A 19,256-nucleotide genomic window follows, 5' to 3' on the forward strand; every position below is an offset into this window, starting at 1 on the left:
GTCTAGATTGATTTAATTTAATTTTTGTCTATATGGAATCGACGGGAGTCAATCCCCGGGGAAACCATGAGGAAGATCACTCGCCGACTTTTGATATGCCTGAAACCTGTTCTAAACCAGATCTGTGGAAAGAAGAAACCATCCGGTCCACACGAAGCCCCCTTCTCCCCTTACCTTTTTGTCGTTATTTCATGTTTCGATGTGTTGGTCGATGCACTTCAATTCAACAACGCCGACGGCTTCATCGTTTTGACCGTCGGTATTTGCAGATTCTGCGACGCAAGGCTGTTGTCCGCCGCCACGGGGGTCGCGAACTCATGTCCTTCCTCCTGGTCCTCGGGCTGCAGCGCAGGCACCCGGGGAGCCTCGACGGCGGCGGCACCAACGATCTCCTCGCGGCTCTCAACACACAGCTTGATGACCTCCTGCATGGTTTTCTCGACAGCGGCGGCGCGCTCGCGCATGTTCCGACGCAGCAGCGCATCCACCAGCGTCTCGACCTCCGGCACGGTCGTATTTGCGCGCTCGATCAGCCGGCGCACGCTGTTCACCAGGTACTCCTCCTCGTAGACGGTGCCCTTCTTGCCGCGCGCGCGCTTGCGCTCCTCGCGGCGCCGGTTCTTCGACGACTGCCGTGACGAGCTGGTCTTGCCCGTCTTGCCGGTCTGCCCGGTGTACCGCGTGAACATGCTGCGGCCGGCGAGGGTGGACGCGTCCGTCGGGGCCAGGGACACGTTGTCGGGGATGTCGACGCCCAGCTCGCCGGTCGTGGGGTCGCCGCCGAAGTAGGCCAGCGGATCGGTGATGCGGCGCACGCGCAGCTCCCGGATGCGCGGCACCTGGGCGTTCAGCTGGGCGCGGAAGTCGGCCAGGAGATCGGTCATCGAGCCCATGGCGTCGGCGAGCCCCGCGTCGACGATGTCGGGGATGAGGGCCTGCTGGCCGTTCAAGGCCAGCAGCCGGGTGGCGTCGGCGAAGCGTGAGCCCCGGCAGAGGAGTCGGGCGGCGGCCGGAAGGTCGTGCAGGTGCTCGGCGTGGATGTGTGCGGCCGAAACGTAGTCGCGGCTTTCCTCGGTCAGGGAGGTGGCGAGCGTGACGGCGTGTTCGTGCAGCTCCGACTCGGAGAGAGGGACCATCATGGCGCAGTACAGAGACTCTCGCCAGAGATGCGCCAGGTGGTAGGATTTGTATGCGTCGGTGAATATGGAAAGGGATTCGTACGCTGAGCGAGAGTTAGCATCCGGGCTGAGAGAAGGGAGACCCGCGTATGGATAGAGTCTTTCTGCATCAATGAAGGGGAAACGTACCGATGCCTGCTTCCTTGTACTTGGATTCATCGTAGAGGTAATCGGCATAGGCGTGGGTGATATCGTGCAGCTGTTCAGGCTGGTACTTGTAGAGATCGATGGCATTCTTGTATAGAACGTGCTTGACTGCGTATGCCCGAAGCTCGTCGTGGGCGTTGAGCGTGTGGAGATGTTTGATAGCCTTGGTGTACCGTCCAAGATAATTGTCTATTTCGAAATGGCGTCGGGTTTCGGGGGCCTCTTGGAGTTTTCGTAGGAATGGAACATATTCTCGGGGATCCTGAACAACGTTAGTATTGGATTTGGCAGGGCTTGGGTGCAAAACGTACCCTTTGAGCTTGTTGGGCAACCAACAGCGTGAGCTCAAGATCGTAAAGTCCCAGCGCATGATCGTACAGGCGGTTAGCATCAGTCAGGAAGCACATGTGCTCAATTGCATCGTCCGCTTGATCAGATGCTTCCTCTAATCACTTAGTTAGTATCAATTCAACAAGATCACCATTCGTCCTAGACCTACCTCTCAACCGTGCAACCAATTGAAGTCCAGCCTCAAGGGCTGGTGGCGACTTGCAGACGTGAGCAGTGATGAGGTTGTGCAAGTTGGTGTCTAATCGCTTCTCCAGGGTGGCCAAGAATGCATCACAAATGCGATTTACTTTGCTTTCCTTGGTAGGAATGCTGGCAATTGCTGCCTCTTCAGCCTTCTTCTGGAGAGTATCCTTGTAGAGGGTTTGGGAGACGTCCTCCTCGCTTGTGGAAATTAATACAACATCGTTGAATGGGCTCAGATAAATGACATACCTCAGACGCGAGATAAATTCATCGATGAAATCGATCCGCTTAACCTGGTCAATGAATAGCGGGATGTTCTCCATGAACTGCCCGGGAGCATAGTCATGAATAATGTTCATGTCCACCATCTGGCTACGGCAGCTCAGGAATGCATTCCTGTAGTCCTTTCTATCGATGAAGTTTCGGATGCCGGCGAGAACCAAGGCGCGAGGATAGATGGTCTCGATATTACCCCGAGGCATTTGCAAGACAACTGCAAACGTGGTGGGAATGACGCTCACCAAACGCCCGCCACGCTCGATGCTTCTGCATCTTTCGTCTAACTCGGGGGTATCGAGAGGCACATCCATGGCTAGAATGAAACGTCAACTATTTGTGGGAGACAATTTCGTGAGGATCCTAATCACCTTCGGGTCTGGTCAGATGAACGAATTTTAGAAGGTGTTGAGAGGTGGTAAACAAGATGTGGGCCTGGGTTGCCATGAATGAAGTGCAGTTCTTCGCGAGCAGTGTTTGATTCGCATAGAGAGCACCGGTTTTCGTCAGAGAAACCAGGACATGCTTGAGACAGTTAGCAGAATAATAGAAGTCGAAGAAATCGGCAGGTTTTACCTCGTCTTCGGATATTTGAGCAGCTTTAGCCCAGTAGGTATCGGCAGCGGGGCTTGAGGCAAAGGGGACAATATCAACCTCGTCCGGGGAGATGGTGTTGATGTAGGAGTAAGAAATTGGTTGGCCAGGTTTATTAACGTGTGAGAACCATAACGCCTCTTGACTCAGAGAAGGCAGGATTGAAACAACTTGCTCCCAATCGGCCGCTTGATACACGACACTGGTGGCTCGAGTCTCCAATGCCGTTCGCTCAATATCGGTACTATTGGGCCCGCTGCTTTTGAGAATGTAAACCTCAGTCTCATTGACGAAGGCGATTTGTCGGGGTCGGCTGTTGGGCGTGTTCGACAAGGGATAGCTCGATTCAAGTATAGGAGTGGCCACGGGTCTAGTCTTGAAGGACCAAAGATAGATAGAGAAGCTGTCTTCTGTGAGAACGGCCATTCGAGTTGTCGATTTGCTAAACGCCACATCGATGACATTCGAGTCTAGGGCGACTTCATTGTGAGCCAAAGGAGGCGGCACCCCCGACAATCTCAATGGGGTCAATTTCAAGATTTCTAGGTCAAGTCAGAGATGATTTTCGGGTTTTCTTGGAGGACGCAAGTGACCTACTTCCATCAATCACAGCCACGGCGCCGACATCACCCGGAGCAACCGTCGAGCTATGAGCAACGTCGAAAACAAACTCGACGTCGAGTATTGAGTCTGTCCAAAAGATATTAGTCAAGTCCACGATCTGTGAGAGGACATTAAATACCTGAGGCGCCGGCGACAAAGCGCAAAGCCTTCTCCTGGTGCCATTTGAAAGCAAAAGCATGAGCAGATTCAGGGTTTACTGCCACGGGGACCTCTTGCTTGAGATAGTAATGGTAATTGCCCATCGTCCAGAACTGGATCTTATCCTGGAACTGAACGGCGAGCACCGTCGAGTCGACGTTCCAGCTGAGATGAATGTTTGACGCCCATGACGATCGTTCCTTCTCGGTCAGTCGCAGGGTGAATTCGCCATGACGCAGACCGTTTCTTTCGAAGAACACAACGTCAATTTTATCCTCGAGTCGCTGAATGCTCGCAATGAGATTTCCATAGGGCCTCCAACTCAGAGCCCCCTCCAAGCCATCGACGGGTTCGCTGACGCTGTCCAAAGTACCCTCTCGCGAATAAACTCGGATAGCACGACGGATCCCGAACTCAACTCGGTTCACCGCAACGTAGGCGCCATCCCCGCGCCAGCTGATGGAGGTCCGTCCATCATCGTTGCTGCTTAGTTTCCCTTCGTCGACCTTCTCGGGGACGGTCGGATCCCGCAGAGCCTTCGCCCTCTTGCCCTGGAACTGCGTCTCCCGCTTACCCCAGCCCACCGACACGTGCTGGGACTGTTGCAGATTCTCGGGTGTCAAAGTGATGTCGGCCACGTTCTCAAACTCCCTCGTCATGTACAGGAATGTGTCAGCGCGAGTGGTAAGAGCCAGCAGCTCCTCGTCTGGCGACCAAGCTGCCGCCGTGATACCCACATCGACCGAGCCCACAATCTCGATCTTGTCCTCGCCGGGCAGCGGTTCTTCGCGCACGATGACGATGTCACCTCCCTCGAGGACCAGGCAGGCTGTGAGATTGTCGGCAAAGTAGTGCAGCGAAAGAACGCGATCACAGGGCAGGTCCGGCAAAGGACAGGGCGCATCCCAGGATGCGATACATTCAAAGGCATCGGCCGCCACCGGGTCCGAAAAATAGGCATCCTGGCGCTTTCTTCTCAATTCAATGACCGGATTGGCTTGTGTCGGACCAAAGGTGCAAATGACAGCATCACAGGCGGTATCCCAGGCCGTCGCAGTTAGCGGAAGCTCATTCTGGAGCTGCACCTCGGCGAGGCGCACGTTTTTGAGGTTGCGCATGTTCTAGAGAGAGTATTGGGACTCTTTTTTTACCCCGCCATGAATCGACCGCAATTTGACGGGAGGAAACGACGGTCACGATGATTCCGACCAGGATATTAAAATAGGAATTAATTAAAATTCCCACGGTGCTAGAGAATCCTCCTGGGTCCGTCAAGAGGGAGAGATGCGGAGGGGAGTCTTTCTGGAGATTGGCGGAGCCGCAAAGACATGCCCGAATTTTGATTTTCCTCCCCCAAAAAAGAAAAAAGGAAAAAAAAAAAAAAACCAGCCAATGACTTCATCCAGATTGAAGATGCATCGGCCCATCCACAACCCCCGTTTCCACTCGTCATCACTACGCTTTTTTATACGAGCTCTCTCCAGTCTCTACGAGTTCAATTCAACCAGAAAAAACATCTCCATTTCCCCAACAGGGACAATTCGCTAGCTTTATACAGGATATCCGACCGCTTCCAATCTAGGGTACATTTTCGACCGTTTCCCAAGATCCCATGGTGCGAAGAAACACGGCGCAAGAAAGCATTTACCGGGTCTTGTAGGTCTGCCAGACTAGAGGAAGGAAGAGGGTTAGTCAATGGAACAGCGCAATCCGTAGTGGGACCCTGAACATACCAGCAATGCCGAAGGGAGCACCGAATCCGGTGACTAAAAGGCATGACGGTCAGCACAATCCATCTCGAACCACCCCGGACGTCCCTCGATCGGGTCCACCTACTCATGAACGCCCAGTATCTGAAGAAGAAGTACTTGGTGTTGGGGTTGAAGGGAATGTTGGAGCGAGGGCCCTCGGCGTAGTGGTACGGGCTGCCGAGCTGGGCACGGGTGGTGGAAAAGCCACGGCGGGCAACGAAGGAGGTGGCCATACGGGCCCGGAGAGCGGTGGCGGCGTTCATCTGGGAGAATTGGACGTTAGAGACGATGCCAGGCCACGGACGGACGATTGGCAGCAGCAACGCACCTTGGAAGAGGGACGGTCGGCGAGGATGGGAGAGAGCAATCAAACCATCGACGGAGAGCAGGAGCGAGCGGAATCATTCGATCAGCCGGTCGGCGCGGCTCGTCCGGCGCTCACGTGAAGCGCCCCCGAACGGCAAGTTTCTCCGGCGGCGAGAGTTTGCGCTGCCCAATCACACGCCGCCTTCCTAAAAGAATCATTGAAATTTCTCCGGCTGCGTTTGAGGAAGCACAAAGAACGTCTCGCATCCACACTAGTCGTGTCTCCCAGGTGGCTGACCAGCGGCAATGGATGAGCTTTTCGACGTTTTTGAGGACCAGCCCCAGCCGGCCAAGCCCGCCGGGGGTGCGCCTAAACGGTCCAAGAAAGACAAGAGCAAGAAGCGGCAGGTCAATGGCGACGTGAAGGACCCCGTCGATGTCGCAAAGGTGAGGGAGGAGGAAGCTCCCGCGGTTGATGCGCCTGCCGAGGAGCCTGCGAAGGAGGAGTCCGAGGAGGCTCCGGTCGCCAGTGATACCAACGATCAACCGGATTCGAAGCGGCCGCGACTCGAGAAGGAGAAGGAAGAGGACCCCGTGGTGGCCGATTCGTTCGAAACCGCCCAAGAGCGCGAGATCACCGGTTCTACAGGCCTTCAGGCGGCGAACGATCCCGCGTCAGTCGTCGTGTCTCACCAAGTGCGACACCAGGTTGCGATTCCTCCGAACTATCCTTACGTGCCTATCTCCCAACATAAACCGCCCGAGAACCCCGCCCGCGTGTGGCCGTTTACTCTCGATCCCTTCCAGCAAGTCTCGGTGGCATCGATCCAGAGAGAGGAGAGTGTGCTGGTGTCGGCTCATACCAGTGCCGGAAAGACGGTGGTGGCCGAATATGCGATTGCGCAAAGTTTGAAAAACAACCAGAGAGTCATCTATACCAGTCCGATCAAGGCTCTCAGCAATCAGAAGTATCGAGAATTTGCGGCCGAGTTTGGAGACGTTGGTTTGATGACCGGTGATGTCACCATCAACCCTACGGCTACTTGCCTGGTCATGACCACGGAGGTAGGTTTGCTCCGGTATAGCGACAATCTGCTCGGGCTGATATGGTTTCACCTATAGATTCTGCGTTCCATGTTGTATCGTGGCTCTGAGATCATGCGCGAAGTCGCATGGGTGGTTTTTGACGAAATTCATTACATGCGCGATTCGAGTAGGTCTCATCGAATTGGGCGTTGACTTTTTTTTTTTTACGATCACTAACAGGCGACGCAGTACGAGGTGTGGTATGGGAGGAAACCATCATCCTGCTACCCGATAAGGTTCGATATGTCTTCTTGTCCGCGACAATCCCCAACGCCTTGCAATTCGCCAATTGGATCACGAAAATGCACAACCAGCCTTGTCACGTTGTGTACACCGATTTCCGACCGACGCCCCTGCAGCATTACTTCTTCCCTGCCGGATCCGAGGGAATTCATTTGATTGTCGACGAGAAGGGCCAGTTCCGGGAAGAAAACTTCCAGAAGGCAATGAGTGCCATTGCAGACAAGAAAGGCGACGACCCTGCTGATGCATTGGCCAAGCGGAAAGGCAAGGGCAAGGACAAGAAGCTGAACAAGGGTGGCAACGACGGTCCGAGCGACATCTACAAGATTGTCAAGATGATCATGCTCAAAAGCTATAACCCGGTGATTGTTTTTGCCTTTAGCAAGCGTGAATGCGAGTCAGGTGCTCTGCAGATGAGCAAGTTGGCTTTCAATGACGATTCTGAAAAGGAGATGGTTTCCAAGGTTTTCAACAGTGCGATTGAGATGTTGTCCGAGGAAGACCGCAACCTGCCTCAGATCCAAAATCTTCTGCCACTTCTTCGAAGAGGTATTGGTGTCCATCACTCGGGTCTTCTTCCGATCTTGAAGGAAACCATCGAGATCCTTTTCCAGGAGGGACTTATCAAGGTTCTCTTCGCCACCGAGACGTTCTCGATCGGTCTGAACATGCCGGCCAAGACTGTCGTCTTCACAAGCGTGCGGAAATTCGACGGCTTCAGTCAGCGTTGGGTGACGCCGTCTGAATTCGTCCAGATGTCCGGTCGCGCGGGTCGAAGAGGTCTCGATGACCGTGGTATTGTGATCATGATGGTGGGCGAAGAAATGGACCCTGCCGTAGCGAAGGAGATTGTTCGCGGTGAACAGGACCGATTGAATTCGGCGTTCCATCTGGGTTATAACATGGTTCTGAATCTCATGCGTGTGGAGGGGATTTCGCCCGAGTTCATGCTTGAGAAGTGCTTCCATCAATTCCAGAACACGGCGGGTGTCGCCGAGCTTGAGCAAGAACAACGCGAGTTGGAGGTGAAAAAGGCCAATATGGAAATATCCGATGAAGGCACCATTCGCGATTACTACGATCTAAGGAAACAACTACGCCAGTTTTCGGACGATATCCAGGCGGTCATGAGCCATCCCAACCATTGTCTCTCCTTCCTGCAGCCCGGTCGGTTGGTTCACATCACATACAAGGACCAAGACTTCGGCTGGGGAGTGGTCGTTAACTACAAGCAACGTAAACCGGCGAAGGGCTCTTCCGAGGAATTTGTCGACAATCAAAAGTACATTCTCGACGTTCTATTGAACATTGCCGACGGGCCATCGGTGGCCACCAAAACGTTCGAGGACTTGCCCGCCGGGGTCCGACCAGCGACGGAGAACGAGAAGACCCGGATGGAGGTTGTTCCTGTCACTCTCAGCTGTCTGCGATCGATTTCGCACGTACGAATCTTCTTACCGAAGGACGTCAACTCCAAGGACACGAGGAACAGCGTGAAAAAGGCTCTGGCCGAGGTTCAGAAGCGTTTCCCCGATGGCATCGCCGTGCTCGATCCGATCGAGAACATGAACATCAAGGATGACGGTTTCAAGAAACTGCTCAGGGTAAGAAAACGGCACTCGTTCCGAACCCCAGAATCAAAGTATACATGCTAACATGCGAGCGAACTACAGAAAGTGGAGGTTCTCGAATCCCGCCTGCTCTCAAATCCTCTGCATAATTCGCCCCGGCTGCCCGAGCTCTACGAGCAATATTCCGAGAAGGTCGAAATCGGTAATAAGATCAAGGCCACGAAGAAGAAGATCTCCGAAGCGATGGCGATCCTGCAGCTTGACGAATTGAAATGCCGCAAGCGAGTACTTCGTCGGTTTGGATTTATCAACGAGGCCGAGGTCGTGCAGCTGAAGGCCCGAGTCGCCTGTGAAATTAGCACGGGTGACGAGCTGATGCTCAGCGAGCTCCTGTTCAACGGTTTCTTCAACAAGCTGACCCCGGAGCAAGCGGCGGCCGTTTTGAGTGTCTTTGTGTTTGAGGAGAAGACAAAGGAGACCCCTGCACTGACGCGAGACGAGCTTACGAAACCCCTCAAGGAGATCCAAACGCAGGCTCGGATCATCGCCAAAGTGTCGCAGGAATCCAAGCTAGCGGTCAACGAGGAGGAGTACGTCCAGAGTTTCCACTGGGAGCTGATGGAGGTCATCTACGAATGGGCGAACGGCAAGTCGTTTGCCGACATCTGGTAAGCTTGCATCCTGGTGGCCGGACTATGACGTGTGTCAAGATTGCTAACGGGATGGAAAAACAGTCTGATGACGGACGTCTACGAAGGCAGTCTCATTCGAGTCTTCCGCCGATTGGAGGAGTGTCTGCGACAAATGGCACAGGCCGCCAAGGTGATGGGAAGCGAGGAATTGGAGAGTACTTTTGAAACGGCATTGACGAAGGTGCGCAGGGACATCGTTGCTGCCCAGTCCCTGTATCTGTAAATCAACTCGAATCAAATCCAGACAAGGGAGAGGCTGTATGTATGTACTTAATGATTGGATTGGATTGATACTCCGTGGCACCGGGGTCCTTTGTGGTCGCATTTCCCTGGCGTCGGAGACGAGGAAACCCAAAAGAAGAGAACGACTTCGTGTGATTTTAAATCGATATGATATTTTCATTCATAGGAATGTAGACTCCGTAATTTCCTAATTTCCTAATTTCCCATGCCCAGGATGGGAGAATGACACTGCAGGTGACATCGTGCCGACGAGATGAAGATGTAACGACCGGCCGGTCAAAGTAAAACCGCAACCTGCGCAGGTGGTGCACGTTGCCTCCCGCAACCAACCGCCTTCCCACCGCTTCTCTGCTTTCTTTCTCTCTCGCTCGCTCTCTCGTTCTCTCTCGGCCTTTCTCTTCCCCACCAACCCAACTCGGCCTTTCTCCTTCATCTCTTCAATCCTGCATTTTGTCTTTCCCTTGCGTTATCTCGTTCTCTTTCTCCTGTCCTATCTCCTCCCCCTACGCATCACCCCCCCAATACTCCCCTACCCTACCCTACTCACTTCCTTTCTCTCCCTCGTGCCCACGTTTGAATTTCCTGTCAGCCACCCCAACCCGGTTTCGCTCGTTATTTTCTTGTCCCATCCTCCGGCTGTCTGTGGTCAGTCATCATGAACAGCGTGGTGGCTACACCACCTGTGCCTCCCCATTTTTACGAGTACTCTCGTCTGTCGTCTCCTCGTCCAAGTGAGTCCCCCCAGCCTTCGGTTCACCGCCGCTGCTTTTTGACCGGCAGTTTTACTGACTCGAGGTTGCTCTAGTGTCTACACCAAGCCACACTCCCAACAACCGAAAACGGAAAGCCGACGACGATGGCAACGATCACGATGGACGCATGTCAGCGTCTCCAACCAGTTCGCCCGCATTCACTCCTCGATCTCTTCCGCCCGCGAGAACATGGAAACGAGCCCGTCCAAATGTGAGCGGGAGGCCTCTGGCTCTCCCCCGGTTGCTGGAGACTTTGGATACCGATGCTCTCCGGGGCGTCCTCCGATCCATGTGCGAACGTCACCCGGCTCTAGTCGATGAAGTCGTTCACACGGCTCCTCGCCCGAGCGTCTCCGGGGCTCTTCAGGTGCTCCGCAACTACCAATCCGCTCTTCAGTCCTCCTTCCCCCTGGGTGGCAACCCCGAATCCGATTACGCCTACAACCGAGTCCGACAGCCTCTGGGGAATCTTCTCGATGCCCTGGGTGATTTCACGCCACATTTCCTTCCTCCCAACGAAACGCAGGCTTCGATATCCTTGAGCTACTTGGACGACGCCACCGAGATCATCCATGCATTGCCACGATGGAACACCCCCCAAAACAACATAGAGCGGGACTCTGCGTACGACGAAATCTGCAAGGCTTGGATTTTGGTGATTCGGGAGGCTGCTAAACGCGGCGGGGGCATTCAACTACAATACGGCGGCTGGGATCAGAAGTTGGCGAAACACAACCAGAACTCCGGTGGTAAGCTGCAGGCGGCCGTTCACGAGCTTGGATCCAGCCTGGGATGGATGCACGGGCCAGACAACCAGGGTTATGGAAACCCAGGGCATAGCAACGATTTTGGTTCTATCCGGGACCAGCTCCTGTCGGGCACCTACGGACTCGGAACTCCCGTCAAAGTTGGGCCATGGTAGAGCCCCTATTCATCAACGACCTATTCTCACTCCACCATCCATCATCCATCATCCAAGCGTCATCCACAAGTCTCATTCAGAGTTGCTGTTTGGATGCTCGGCCGCACATGTCCACGTATGATACGATCACGATACCAACCGCATTAACTAGACAGCTGGGGGTCAGCTTGGCGTTTACATTGTGCTAAGAGATATTATGCGTCTCTTCTTTTCTTTCTCATTTCTTTTTTTCCCTTTTTTTCTTTTTCTTTTTCATTTTCTTTTCCCTTCTGGTGTGTCACATTTTTACCAAGCCAAGGCCAGACACTTTTCTCGTTTCCTTCCTCAACATTCCCCACCGTTCTTTTAGATTTCAAGTTGATGGTTCGGGGTCTTATTATTAGCCTGTTTCGTTGCATCATGTCATTGCATTGGTCTAAGAAATCGCGGCTATCGTCATTCGTTGACATCTCTTTTCCTTTCTTGTTTTCGTTGTCCACAATCAACATCTCGGAAGCTTCGTGAAACTATGTTCACGTATTACTGGGCCCTTCTGTATGTCTTGTATACCCTTGTCATTTTCCTTTTTTTAATCTTTTCTTTTTCTTGTCCTTTCGTTCCTTATCCTTTCCTTGTAATTTCTCTGAGTCTTTCTGGTGGTTGGCATTTTGTTTCATCCAGTTTTCTGTTTCCGATGTCATTTTCCATCGCTTGGGAGGATAAAGTTAATATGGCGAAAAACATCCAATCCCCGGGTCGGTTACGTGTCAAGTAAAAAAAAAAAAAAATCAAGAATACCCCTACGAATTACGCCGGTGCTTATGGGCAGATTACGCAAAGATGAAACCGGCCAACTCATACAGGACCCATCTCAGATGCAGGGGTGCGACTAGCCAGAGTGAGGCGAGTTGATGGATCCGTCCAAGAGGCTGGGAGAGAGTTATTGGTATCTGAAGGTAATTGAGGTTGATTCGGTATGGGTAGTATGGGGCAAGAGTACACAAGAATATGCTTTTTAGGGGGTGCGAATTGATTTGAAGGCGGGTGCAATAGATATGTCGCAAGTGTATGTTGGAGACATTTCCATTCTCGCCTCGAAGTAGATCTTTCGCAGTAGTATTTTAGACCAATAAACCCAGATTAAATGAGGTACATGCGCCTCTTTAGAAGGCCAAAAAGAGGAGGGGGAAAAGAAAAGAGACCAGTAGCATCGACTTCTACTCTGTAGAGTTCAGAGTTCAGATCAAAAGTCGTTTCACCGTCCGGAACAACCATCCAGCATCCTCCCAGCCTCCCAACTCTCCAGGCTTCTCGCCCACGGTGCCGACTTCTATCTCGCTCGCAACAGAAACACCATCGTCATTATCCACCGAGCCCGGCCCTAACGTATCACCGCTATGGTCACCGATAGTCAACGGTTCCTCGGTAGTTATCTCCACATGTTTTGTCGGACGCTCCGCGGGATCGGGGTCACTGGAAGACAACAGCGGCCAGTCCTCCACGCCGAATAAGGTCCATTCTACCATGCGATCGATCCAGCTACCCAGCCCGAAGCCTCGCTCCCGCGTGAGACGCTGCAGCTCCTGCTCGTCCATCTCGTCTTCTGAGTCCCAGGACTTGTCTGACTCGGACGTAGAATACTCCTCTGCCTCCTGCCGGATGGATTCCATCTCCGCACGGATCCGCTCGTCCACAAAGTCTGGCACCAGATGCCGTCCTTCATCCGCCGGACTGGCTCCGTGGATGGGAGTGTGACTGCTGCCACCGGCCACGGCGGAACCCATGTCGAGACTGGTCATGGCCAAGTCCGGGCGACTGTTTCTTCGGCTGACGGCGCGCGAACCATGTCGAGAATGCGCGAGAGGTGTAGACCGGCCCGACTTCGTGCGGCGATTTGACCTCCCATGCAATCCTGCCGCGCTGTTACCATCATAGACCCCTTCAGAGACTAGACTTGTCGAGCTTTCCCTCTTCGCCAGCCAACTCTGCCCTTTTTCTTCGCGGGTCGACGATGCCAGCGCGATGCCCGCACGTAGCATCCACTCGGTATCGCGACGGCCCGTCGACTCCGACGGGTAGCCTTGTTTCACCGACGAGGAATTACGATGCTTCGACAGATCGTCCCCGACGTGATGTCGCTGGTGCTGGTGCTGGTGCTGGTGCTGCTGATGATGCAACGGCTGTCCGGCTGCCACCCCTTGGCCCTGAAGATTGGTATCGCTCAGATTCATGCGGCCGGAGCTCTTACTGCGCTGGTGGTGCCGCACGCGGGACCCGCTGCGGGAGTGCGAATGGGACAGCACGCCCGGGGTGCCGGGGACGGAGTAGCTGGACAGGTAGGAGATCCGGGGCGAGAAGGCGGACTTGTCCTCGTCATGATGGGGATTACGCGCGGAAAAGTAGTCACCTCCTGCGCCTGGCGAGAGATCATCCTCGTCATCGTCGATGGGGAAGCGAGGCGTTAACGGGGCCAACGAGATGTGGTTCAGTGATGGGTAGGAGCGGCGCGAGCGAAACCCGCCCGGGGAACGGGAAAACTGGGGAATGGCCATTGATTAGTTATTTGTTGTGGTTGTAGTAGGTAGTGCCCCTTGACCCGGCTTGGTATTAGATTTGGGGGTTTAATTTCACGTACATCCATTCAGAAAGCGGAGGGAGAGGGAGGAGCTAGTAAATATAATAGAGGTTTTCAGGACAATGAAGGAACCGGAGGCGAGGAGGAAGAAGAATCGCCTGACGTCGAGGAAGGAGAAAGCCGGCGCTCGGTGGCATGTGAAATGCGGGCACCAACGGCGCTTCTCCCACCGGCCTGGTGGTGTGGTCGATGGCAGTCGCTGGCATGGTTTTCTTTATGATGAGCAGGATATCTATTATTGGACTGTCGGATTCTGATGGATGGACTTGATGCAAGATCGAAATTACCATAGCATCAGTAACTTACCCAGCAATTAATAGTTCTACGGAGTCACAACCGGCGAAGGGAAGGAATCCCGACTAACGATAATTCCGGAGAAAAAAGACCAAGTGGACTCACCGCCTTGTCCCGATCGGGCAGCTCCCCACACCGCCTCTTGTCCCGAACAGGCCTAGCGCGGTCACCGTCGATCCCTGCCGAATCCAGCGCCGGGAAGCTGTGCTGTGCGTCAACCATCGCCAGCCAACTGGTCCAGACGCCATCCCATCCTCCCGTCGCTGCGGCACTCTTTCAATCGTTAATTGCCGTCTCGGTCTCTTCTCTCTCGTTTGACTCCTATCCACTATCTCTAAAGTATCTGCAACCCCTCCCTCGATTCGATCCCTCTTGCCGCTGTCATCGTCGTCTCTCCACATCGTCCTCCCCACATCCCGGGCCCAGCCATCATGGCTGAAGAGGAAAGTAGGCCTCTGTTGCAGGAGGACCACAGCAGACCTCCCATTCATCGATCGGCTTCGACGGATAAGTCATCGCCCTCGAACTTGGCCGAAACCCCCCGACCATTCGAACTGTCCTCGGAATCGACTCCTCTGCTCCTTCGTCGGGAAGATGAGCCGTGGAACTATGGCGGCGTTGAAACGAGAAGGTCCTCATCATCCGAGGACCATGACTCCTCTTCCGATGGGAACCTGAAAACTCCCCGACGCAAATTGGGCTGGCCCCTTTTTTGTATCGTCCTTACCCTGACCGCTATTCTGGCCATCTTGATCTTTGCCTTTGTGGCACCGGCGGTTGTGAAACAATACGTGAAGGAGGCGGCCGTCTTCCACCCCACAAACGTGTCCATTGAGTCCGCCACAGAGAACGGAGTGCAGACCAAGGTCCAAGGCGACGTCGTGCTGAAGGCAGATCGCGTGCAGCGAACCTCAGTGCGGAACTTGGGTCGGTTTGTCACCTGGATTGGGAGAGAGGTTGAGACGGGCGAGTCGGACGTCCAGGTATACCTTCCGGAATACGGAAATATCCTCGTCGGCACGGCGTCTCTACCTTCGATCAAAGTCAACATCCAGAATGGCCATGTGAATCATGTCGGTTTTCTGGCGGAGCTGGTGGCCGGCGATATCAAGGGGATTCGCGCGGTGGCGATGGACTGGTTAGACGGAAGGCTTGCGCGGTTAAGGGTCAACGGGAAGACAACAGTAAAGCTAAGATCGGGAGTGTTGGACTTGGGAGAGCAAACATTGATGGAGTCTTTCATCTTTGAAGGTAAGCTTCTCGGATAAGCCCTCCGGGTTGGGGTGTCACTCACACGATTTACCAGGAGACGATTTCCCTCAGCTGCCTACTGTCAACATCTCCAGGTTCGATGTACACGATGCAGATCCGTCGCAAGGGAAAGGGGCCATGGAAATTGACGCTTCGGTCGCTTCCTTCGTCAATTCACCTTTTGCTCTCAGAATCCCCCCTCTGGGATTTAATGTACTAGTGCCTAATTGTTCACCTGGTGACCCCTATATTTCTGTCGCGGACGTCACGACCAAGGAGTTTCCAGTCACCCCCGATCAAATGACTTCGGTTGACATCGTTGGGATCATTCGGGGTCTCTCCGACGAACTGACGAAAACTTGTCCCGGAAAGAAGACCTCGCCTTTGGATTTCCTGGTGAAGAGTTATATTCGCGGTCTTCCAACCACAGTTTATGTCCGTGGAGCAGAAACGCCCGTCTTGGGCGCCCCCGAATGGATGGTGGATATCTTGAAAAGCGTGACAGTTCCCTTGTCGTTCACGGGACACGCCCTGGATAACCTCGTCCGAAATTTCACCATGTCGGACGTTCACTTTGCGCTGCCGAATCCTCTCGCAGATCCCGACTCCCCGGAGTCTCAGCCAAGGGTGTCCGCACTGTTGAAAGTACTGATTGGATTACCGAAGCAGCTGCATCTCCAAATGGATGTTCCCCGTGTTCGCGCCTTCGCCGACGTTTTCTATCACGGGAATAAGCTCGGTGTTCTGAGGTTGCCAAAATGGCAACCGGCCAATTCGACCACCGTCGAAGGGAAGGACTCCCCTGGTCTACTCGTGGAATTCGGCATGAAGAATGCTCCTTTGGACGTGACAGATGAGGACGTTTTGACCGAGGTTCTCCAAGACTTGATCTTTGAAGGAGAGCCAGTCAACCTCACAGTTGCCGCGAACGTGGACGCTGAAGTCTCCACAGGACTAGGGAAATTCGCCATTCGTGGAATCCCAGCAGAGGGACAGGTCAATGTGAAACGTAAGTTGTGGAAAAATAATATCAGACCCGGAAGAGCTAGTCATTGACCCATACACAGCGCCTTATGGCGGCATCATCGACCAAGTCAAGCCGCAGATAGAATCGCTGGCGCTGGGGCCTACGACTGAATCATCGTTCGTTGTGAATACGAAAATCAATGTCACCAACCCGTCTCCATACTCTGCCTCGGTGCCATTTGTGGATCTCCTGCTGGTCTACAACACCACTAGGGTCGCCCATGTCACTGCGCGTGACTTAACGCTTGTCCCGGGTGTGAACTCGGGCCTGCCCGTTGACTTGAAATGGAGCCCTCTTGAACTAGACGGCCCTGCTGGTCAGGGTGCAGGCCGAGAGTTAATCTCTGAATATATATCAGGTGAGCTTAGTAGTAAATGCGCGCCGGGTGATGTGCTTCGCATCTGACACTTTTCATTAATAGGTGCAAACACTACCGTCACAGTCCAAAGTTACAACGGAACAATCCCCTCGCTGCCGCAGCTTGGAAAAGCGCTGTCTAAGCTCGGGTTTGATGTTCAGATCCCTAGGGTTCCCGTCCGACGGGCTCCTGGCAAGGAGCCGGAAGACGATCAGGGGCCGGGATTTATTCAAGATGCCACGGTATTATCTACTTTCATGGAAGTTGTTTCTCTTCACGACGATCACACTTCATAAGATCCGTGTAACCTACGGGGAATGTGCCTCTGTTTAAGGACTGTGCTTCAAGAAGAGAAATCTTTCCGCTTTGGCTAACTTGCAGACTGCCACTAGCTACATCTCTGGTCATCAACGGCCGAATTCACGCTATCGTCGCCTTTACCCAATACTACCATCGAGATTACCTCGATAGACGCCAAGGCGTTCTACGAGCACGACGAAGAGGTTGGCAGCATCAATTACTATCGCCCCTTCGAGATACCGCCGGGTCTCTCGCGGACTCCTCGGTTACCCGTGAACTTGGACCTCGATGGGATTGGCTACGATGCCCTCAAAAAGGCCTTGGGGGGCTCACTCGCACTAGATGCGGTGGCCAAAGTTGGCGTTCAGGTTCGAAACTACAGCGATATCATCATATATCATGGCAAGGGGATCAAATCGCGGGTTCGAATCTAAACTTCCCTGGGCGTTATATTTATCAGGCGTATTTTGCTTTCGTTTACCCTGGTTGTCTATTATTCCCCGGCCATTGCCATTCGTGCTGTCCCCGGGGATCTGGGTTCTGGGGAGGTTGGCGTTCACGAATAGATTTGCTGATTTTCTGCCTGTCAAGATTGCATCAGGCTTTGGTTAATTTTTTTTTCGGTCAATTCAAACATATTGTGATCATATTGGTGTCTTTGAAACGTTTTCTTTTGGAAATTTTGCACCAGGACGATGTCTAATCTTCACGATCACCTTAATACAAGGATGTTGTTTCAATTCACTGAGAAAGGTACAAGACCAATGAGGTATGCATTCACAGCATCCAATTGGGTTCAGAACTGGAGCCGATGGACAATTAAAAGATACAGGAATAATTAGAGAAACAGAATGCAGGAGTCCAGAATACCTGATTCTCGAAGCATTGGGCAAATGTTACAATGGAACTAGCTGCTTTAAAACAAATTTCTTCATATCGGGCATAGGTTCTTCTTTTAGCCGGGAGGAAGGGTGCTGGCATCGACGACGTCAGCGGCCTCCTTCTCGATCTCCTCATGGGGCTCCGAGAGGGGAGAGCGAGGCAGAGCCATCAGACCGGTTCGGGTAGACTCCAGGATACCAAAGGGGCCGATGAGCTTCATGAAAGAATCGATACGGGAGGGCTTGGCCGAGCTATTGACAATCATTAGCAATCGTTGCGTTACCTCGTCTGATCTCGGTGCAAGAAGAACTTACATCTCCACAATGCAGTTGTTGGTGCTGATGTCCAAAACCTTGCCGCCAAACTGATGAGTCAAGCGGGTGATGGCATCGAGATGCTCGTGCTTGTGTCTCAACGCCTGACTGTGAGGCAGGTTGCGAGGGTGGTATTCGGGCTTGCGGGCCTGAACTTCGCCCTTCTCCTTCTGGCCCTCGACGGTCTCGCCGGGGGTAGTGATCTCGCGGTGGTGCTGGAGCAGCTCCTCGAAGAACTCGGGGCCGAGGATGCTGACCTTGGCCAGGAGCAGCTCACGCTGCACCAGCGCCGAATCCGTGTAGTCGAGCACGGCCCACACGGGGACGAGATCGTCTAGTTGCCGACGGGCCTGCTCGACGACACCGTCTTGACCCTGCAGCACGATGGTCATACGGGACAGGTCCTCAACCTCGGTGTTGCAGACGACCAAGCTGTCGATGTTGAAGCCTCGGGCTGCCAGAATTCCCGACACACGGGAGAGCACACCGGGCTCGTTCTGCACCAGGCAGTTCAGAACGTGCCGCTTCGGCGGGTTGGTCGGAGTAACGGGGGTCTCGTACAGAATCGACGAGACGGCCGTGGGAGCGTCCCATTGCGGGGAGGCATCCGACACGGGTAGAGGAAGGGGAGAGCGGCGATGCAGCGCCTTGTAGGCGAGGGCGGAGGTCGAACTGGACGAGGCGCGAGAGGTGGTGAATCGGGGAAGCGTGGCTGCGACACCAGAAGTTTTGCAGGCCACGGACCGGAGAGGCGCCGACGCTGTCGACGACAGCATCAGGGGACGCCGGAAAGCCATGATCTCCCGGATGGTTACCTGCAACCGACAGGCAAGCAAATTGAGGGGGAGATAGGACTGAGAGGAGGTGAGACCGTCGACTGGGGAAACGGGTAAGAGATGAGGATTGCAGTCATCGATCGCATTTTATGCTCGCCTTCCGACGTCGGGGGCGCTGACTCATCGCGTATGTCACGTACGCCGTGACAGTACCGCCAGCCCCGGTTGGGCCTAGCGCCGTTACGGGCACATGATCGCCAGCGTCTGCGACTTTCGCCTTTCCTTCTTTCGGACTTTTTGCGCTTCGTCGTCGAGTCGACGGAGTATATTGACTACATCAGACCAGCTGGAGGCCTGCCTTGGATTCTGTTCTCTTCTGCCCT

At 53.8% G+C, this 19,256-nt stretch overlaps 7 protein-coding genes across 7 annotated transcripts; 3 read left to right on the forward strand and 4 right to left on the reverse strand.

Annotated features, from left to right (window-relative positions):
• Nucleotides 1-4: 4 nt before the first annotated feature.
• P170DRAFT_373510 (Elongator subunit IKI3) lies at nucleotides 5-4,675 on the reverse strand. The gene is made up of 9 exons (XM_024845245.1): nucleotides 3,472-4,675; nucleotides 3,327-3,419; nucleotides 2,712-3,271; nucleotides 2,507-2,660; nucleotides 2,109-2,451; nucleotides 1,825-2,057; nucleotides 1,637-1,770; nucleotides 1,308-1,587; nucleotides 5-1,222 (listed from the first exon to the last, which is right to left on the reverse strand). The coding sequence occupies exons 1-9, from the start codon at nucleotides 4,607-4,609 to the stop codon at nucleotides 219-221; spliced, it is 3,939 nt and encodes a 1,312-aa protein (XP_024709735.1). The 5' UTR covers nucleotides 4,610-4,675; the 3' UTR covers nucleotides 5-218.
• A 460-nt stretch (nucleotides 4,676-5,135) lies between these two features.
• On the reverse strand, nucleotides 5,136-5,505 carry P170DRAFT_469900 (cytochrome c oxidase VIIc family protein; the record flags this gene model as incomplete). Its single annotated transcript, XM_024852685.1, has 3 exons — nucleotides 5,136-5,161; nucleotides 5,225-5,257; nucleotides 5,328-5,505. The coding sequence occupies 3 exons, from the start codon at nucleotides 5,503-5,505 to the stop codon at nucleotides 5,136-5,138; spliced, it is 237 nt and encodes a 78-aa protein (XP_024709736.1).
• A 283-nt stretch (nucleotides 5,506-5,788) lies between these two features.
• Nucleotides 5,789-9,526, forward strand: P170DRAFT_432077 (ATP-dependent RNA helicase MTR4). The gene is made up of 5 exons (XM_024848183.1): nucleotides 5,789-6,613; nucleotides 6,671-6,761; nucleotides 6,824-8,481; nucleotides 8,551-9,116; nucleotides 9,183-9,526. The coding sequence occupies exons 1-5, from the start codon at nucleotides 5,855-5,857 to the stop codon at nucleotides 9,361-9,363; spliced, it is 3,255 nt and encodes a 1,084-aa protein (XP_024709737.1). The 5' UTR covers nucleotides 5,789-5,854; the 3' UTR covers nucleotides 9,364-9,526.
• A 512-nt stretch (nucleotides 9,527-10,038) lies between these two features.
• Nucleotides 10,039-11,057, forward strand: P170DRAFT_345027 (cut8/STS1 family protein; the record flags this gene model as incomplete). Its single annotated transcript, XM_024843497.1, has 2 exons — nucleotides 10,039-10,114; nucleotides 10,189-11,057. 2 exons carry the CDS (start codon nucleotides 10,039-10,041, stop codon nucleotides 11,055-11,057), a joined length of 945 nt encoding a protein of 314 aa, XP_024709738.1.
• A 933-nt stretch (nucleotides 11,058-11,990) lies between these two features.
• On the reverse strand, nucleotides 11,991-13,677 carry P170DRAFT_432078 (DUF3984 domain-containing protein; the record flags this gene model as incomplete). Its single annotated transcript, XM_024848184.1, has 2 exons — nucleotides 11,991-13,573; nucleotides 13,672-13,677. 2 exons carry the CDS (start codon nucleotides 13,675-13,677, stop codon nucleotides 12,275-12,277), a joined length of 1,305 nt encoding a protein of 434 aa, XP_024709739.1. The 3' UTR covers nucleotides 11,991-12,274.
• Nucleotides 13,678-14,217: 540 nt separating this feature from the next.
• P170DRAFT_432079 (uncharacterized protein) lies at nucleotides 14,218-17,625 on the forward strand. Its single transcript, XM_024848185.1, has 5 exons — nucleotides 14,218-15,216; nucleotides 15,272-16,225; nucleotides 16,284-16,601; nucleotides 16,665-16,843; nucleotides 16,994-17,625. Exons 1-5 carry the CDS (start codon nucleotides 14,397-14,399, stop codon nucleotides 17,333-17,335), a joined length of 2,613 nt encoding a protein of 870 aa, XP_024709740.1. The 5' UTR covers nucleotides 14,218-14,396; the 3' UTR covers nucleotides 17,336-17,625.
• Nucleotides 17,548-18,980, reverse strand: P170DRAFT_452205 (acetolactate synthase regulatory subunit). Its single transcript, XM_024851251.1, has 2 exons — nucleotides 18,098-18,980; nucleotides 17,548-18,034 (listed from the first exon to the last, which is right to left on the reverse strand). Exons 1-2 carry the CDS (start codon nucleotides 18,892-18,894, stop codon nucleotides 17,857-17,859), a joined length of 975 nt encoding a protein of 324 aa, XP_024709741.1. The 5' UTR covers nucleotides 18,895-18,980; the 3' UTR covers nucleotides 17,548-17,856.
• Nucleotides 18,981-19,256: the final 276 nt, after the last annotated feature.

The sequence above is a fragment of the Aspergillus steynii genome, assembly GCF_002849105.1.
Source record: "Aspergillus steynii IBT 23096 chromosome Unknown P170scaffold_1, whole genome shotgun sequence".
NCBI classification, from domain to species: Eukaryota; Fungi; Ascomycota; class Eurotiomycetes; order Eurotiales; family Aspergillaceae; genus Aspergillus; species Aspergillus steynii.

Coding starts and splice junctions, on each gene's coding strand:
- P170DRAFT_373510 (XM_024845245.1), bottom strand. CDS start 4,609: ATGCGCAACCTCAAAAACGTGCGCCTCGCCGAGGTGCAGCTCCAGAAT. Junction 2,661..2,711: donor CTCAAATATCCGAAGACGAG/GTAAAACCTGCC, acceptor AACTGTCTCAAG/CATGTCCTGGTTTCTCTGAC. Junction 2,058..2,108: donor GAATTTATCTCGCGTCTGAG/GTATGTCATTTA, acceptor AATTTCCACAAG/CGAGGAGGACGTCTCCCAAA.
- P170DRAFT_452205 (XM_024851251.1), bottom strand. CDS start 18,894: ATGGCTTTCCGGCGTCCCCTGATGCTGTCGTCGACAGCGTCGGCGCCT. Junction 18,035..18,097: donor AACAACTGCATTGTGGAGAT/GTAAGTTCTTCT, acceptor GATTGTCAATAG/CTCGGCCAAGCCCTCCCGTA.
- P170DRAFT_432079 (XM_024848185.1), top strand. CDS start 14,397: ATGGCTGAAGAGGAAAGTAGGCCTCTGTTGCAGGAGGACCACAGCAGA. Junction 15,217..15,271: donor GGAGTCTTTCATCTTTGAAG/GTAAGCTTCTCG, acceptor ACGATTTACCAG/GAGACGATTTCCCTCAGCTG. Junction 16,226..16,283: donor GGGACAGGTCAATGTGAAAC/GTAAGTTGTGGA, acceptor ACCCATACACAG/CGCCTTATGGCGGCATCATC.
- P170DRAFT_432077 (XM_024848183.1), top strand. CDS start 5,855: ATGGATGAGCTTTTCGACGTTTTTGAGGACCAGCCCCAGCCGGCCAAG. Junction 8,482..8,550: donor GTTTCAAGAAACTGCTCAGG/GTAAGAAAACGG, acceptor AGCGAACTACAG/AAAGTGGAGGTTCTCGAATC. Junction 9,117..9,182: donor AAGTCGTTTGCCGACATCTG/GTAAGCTTGCAT, acceptor ATGGAAAAACAG/TCTGATGACGGACGTCTACG.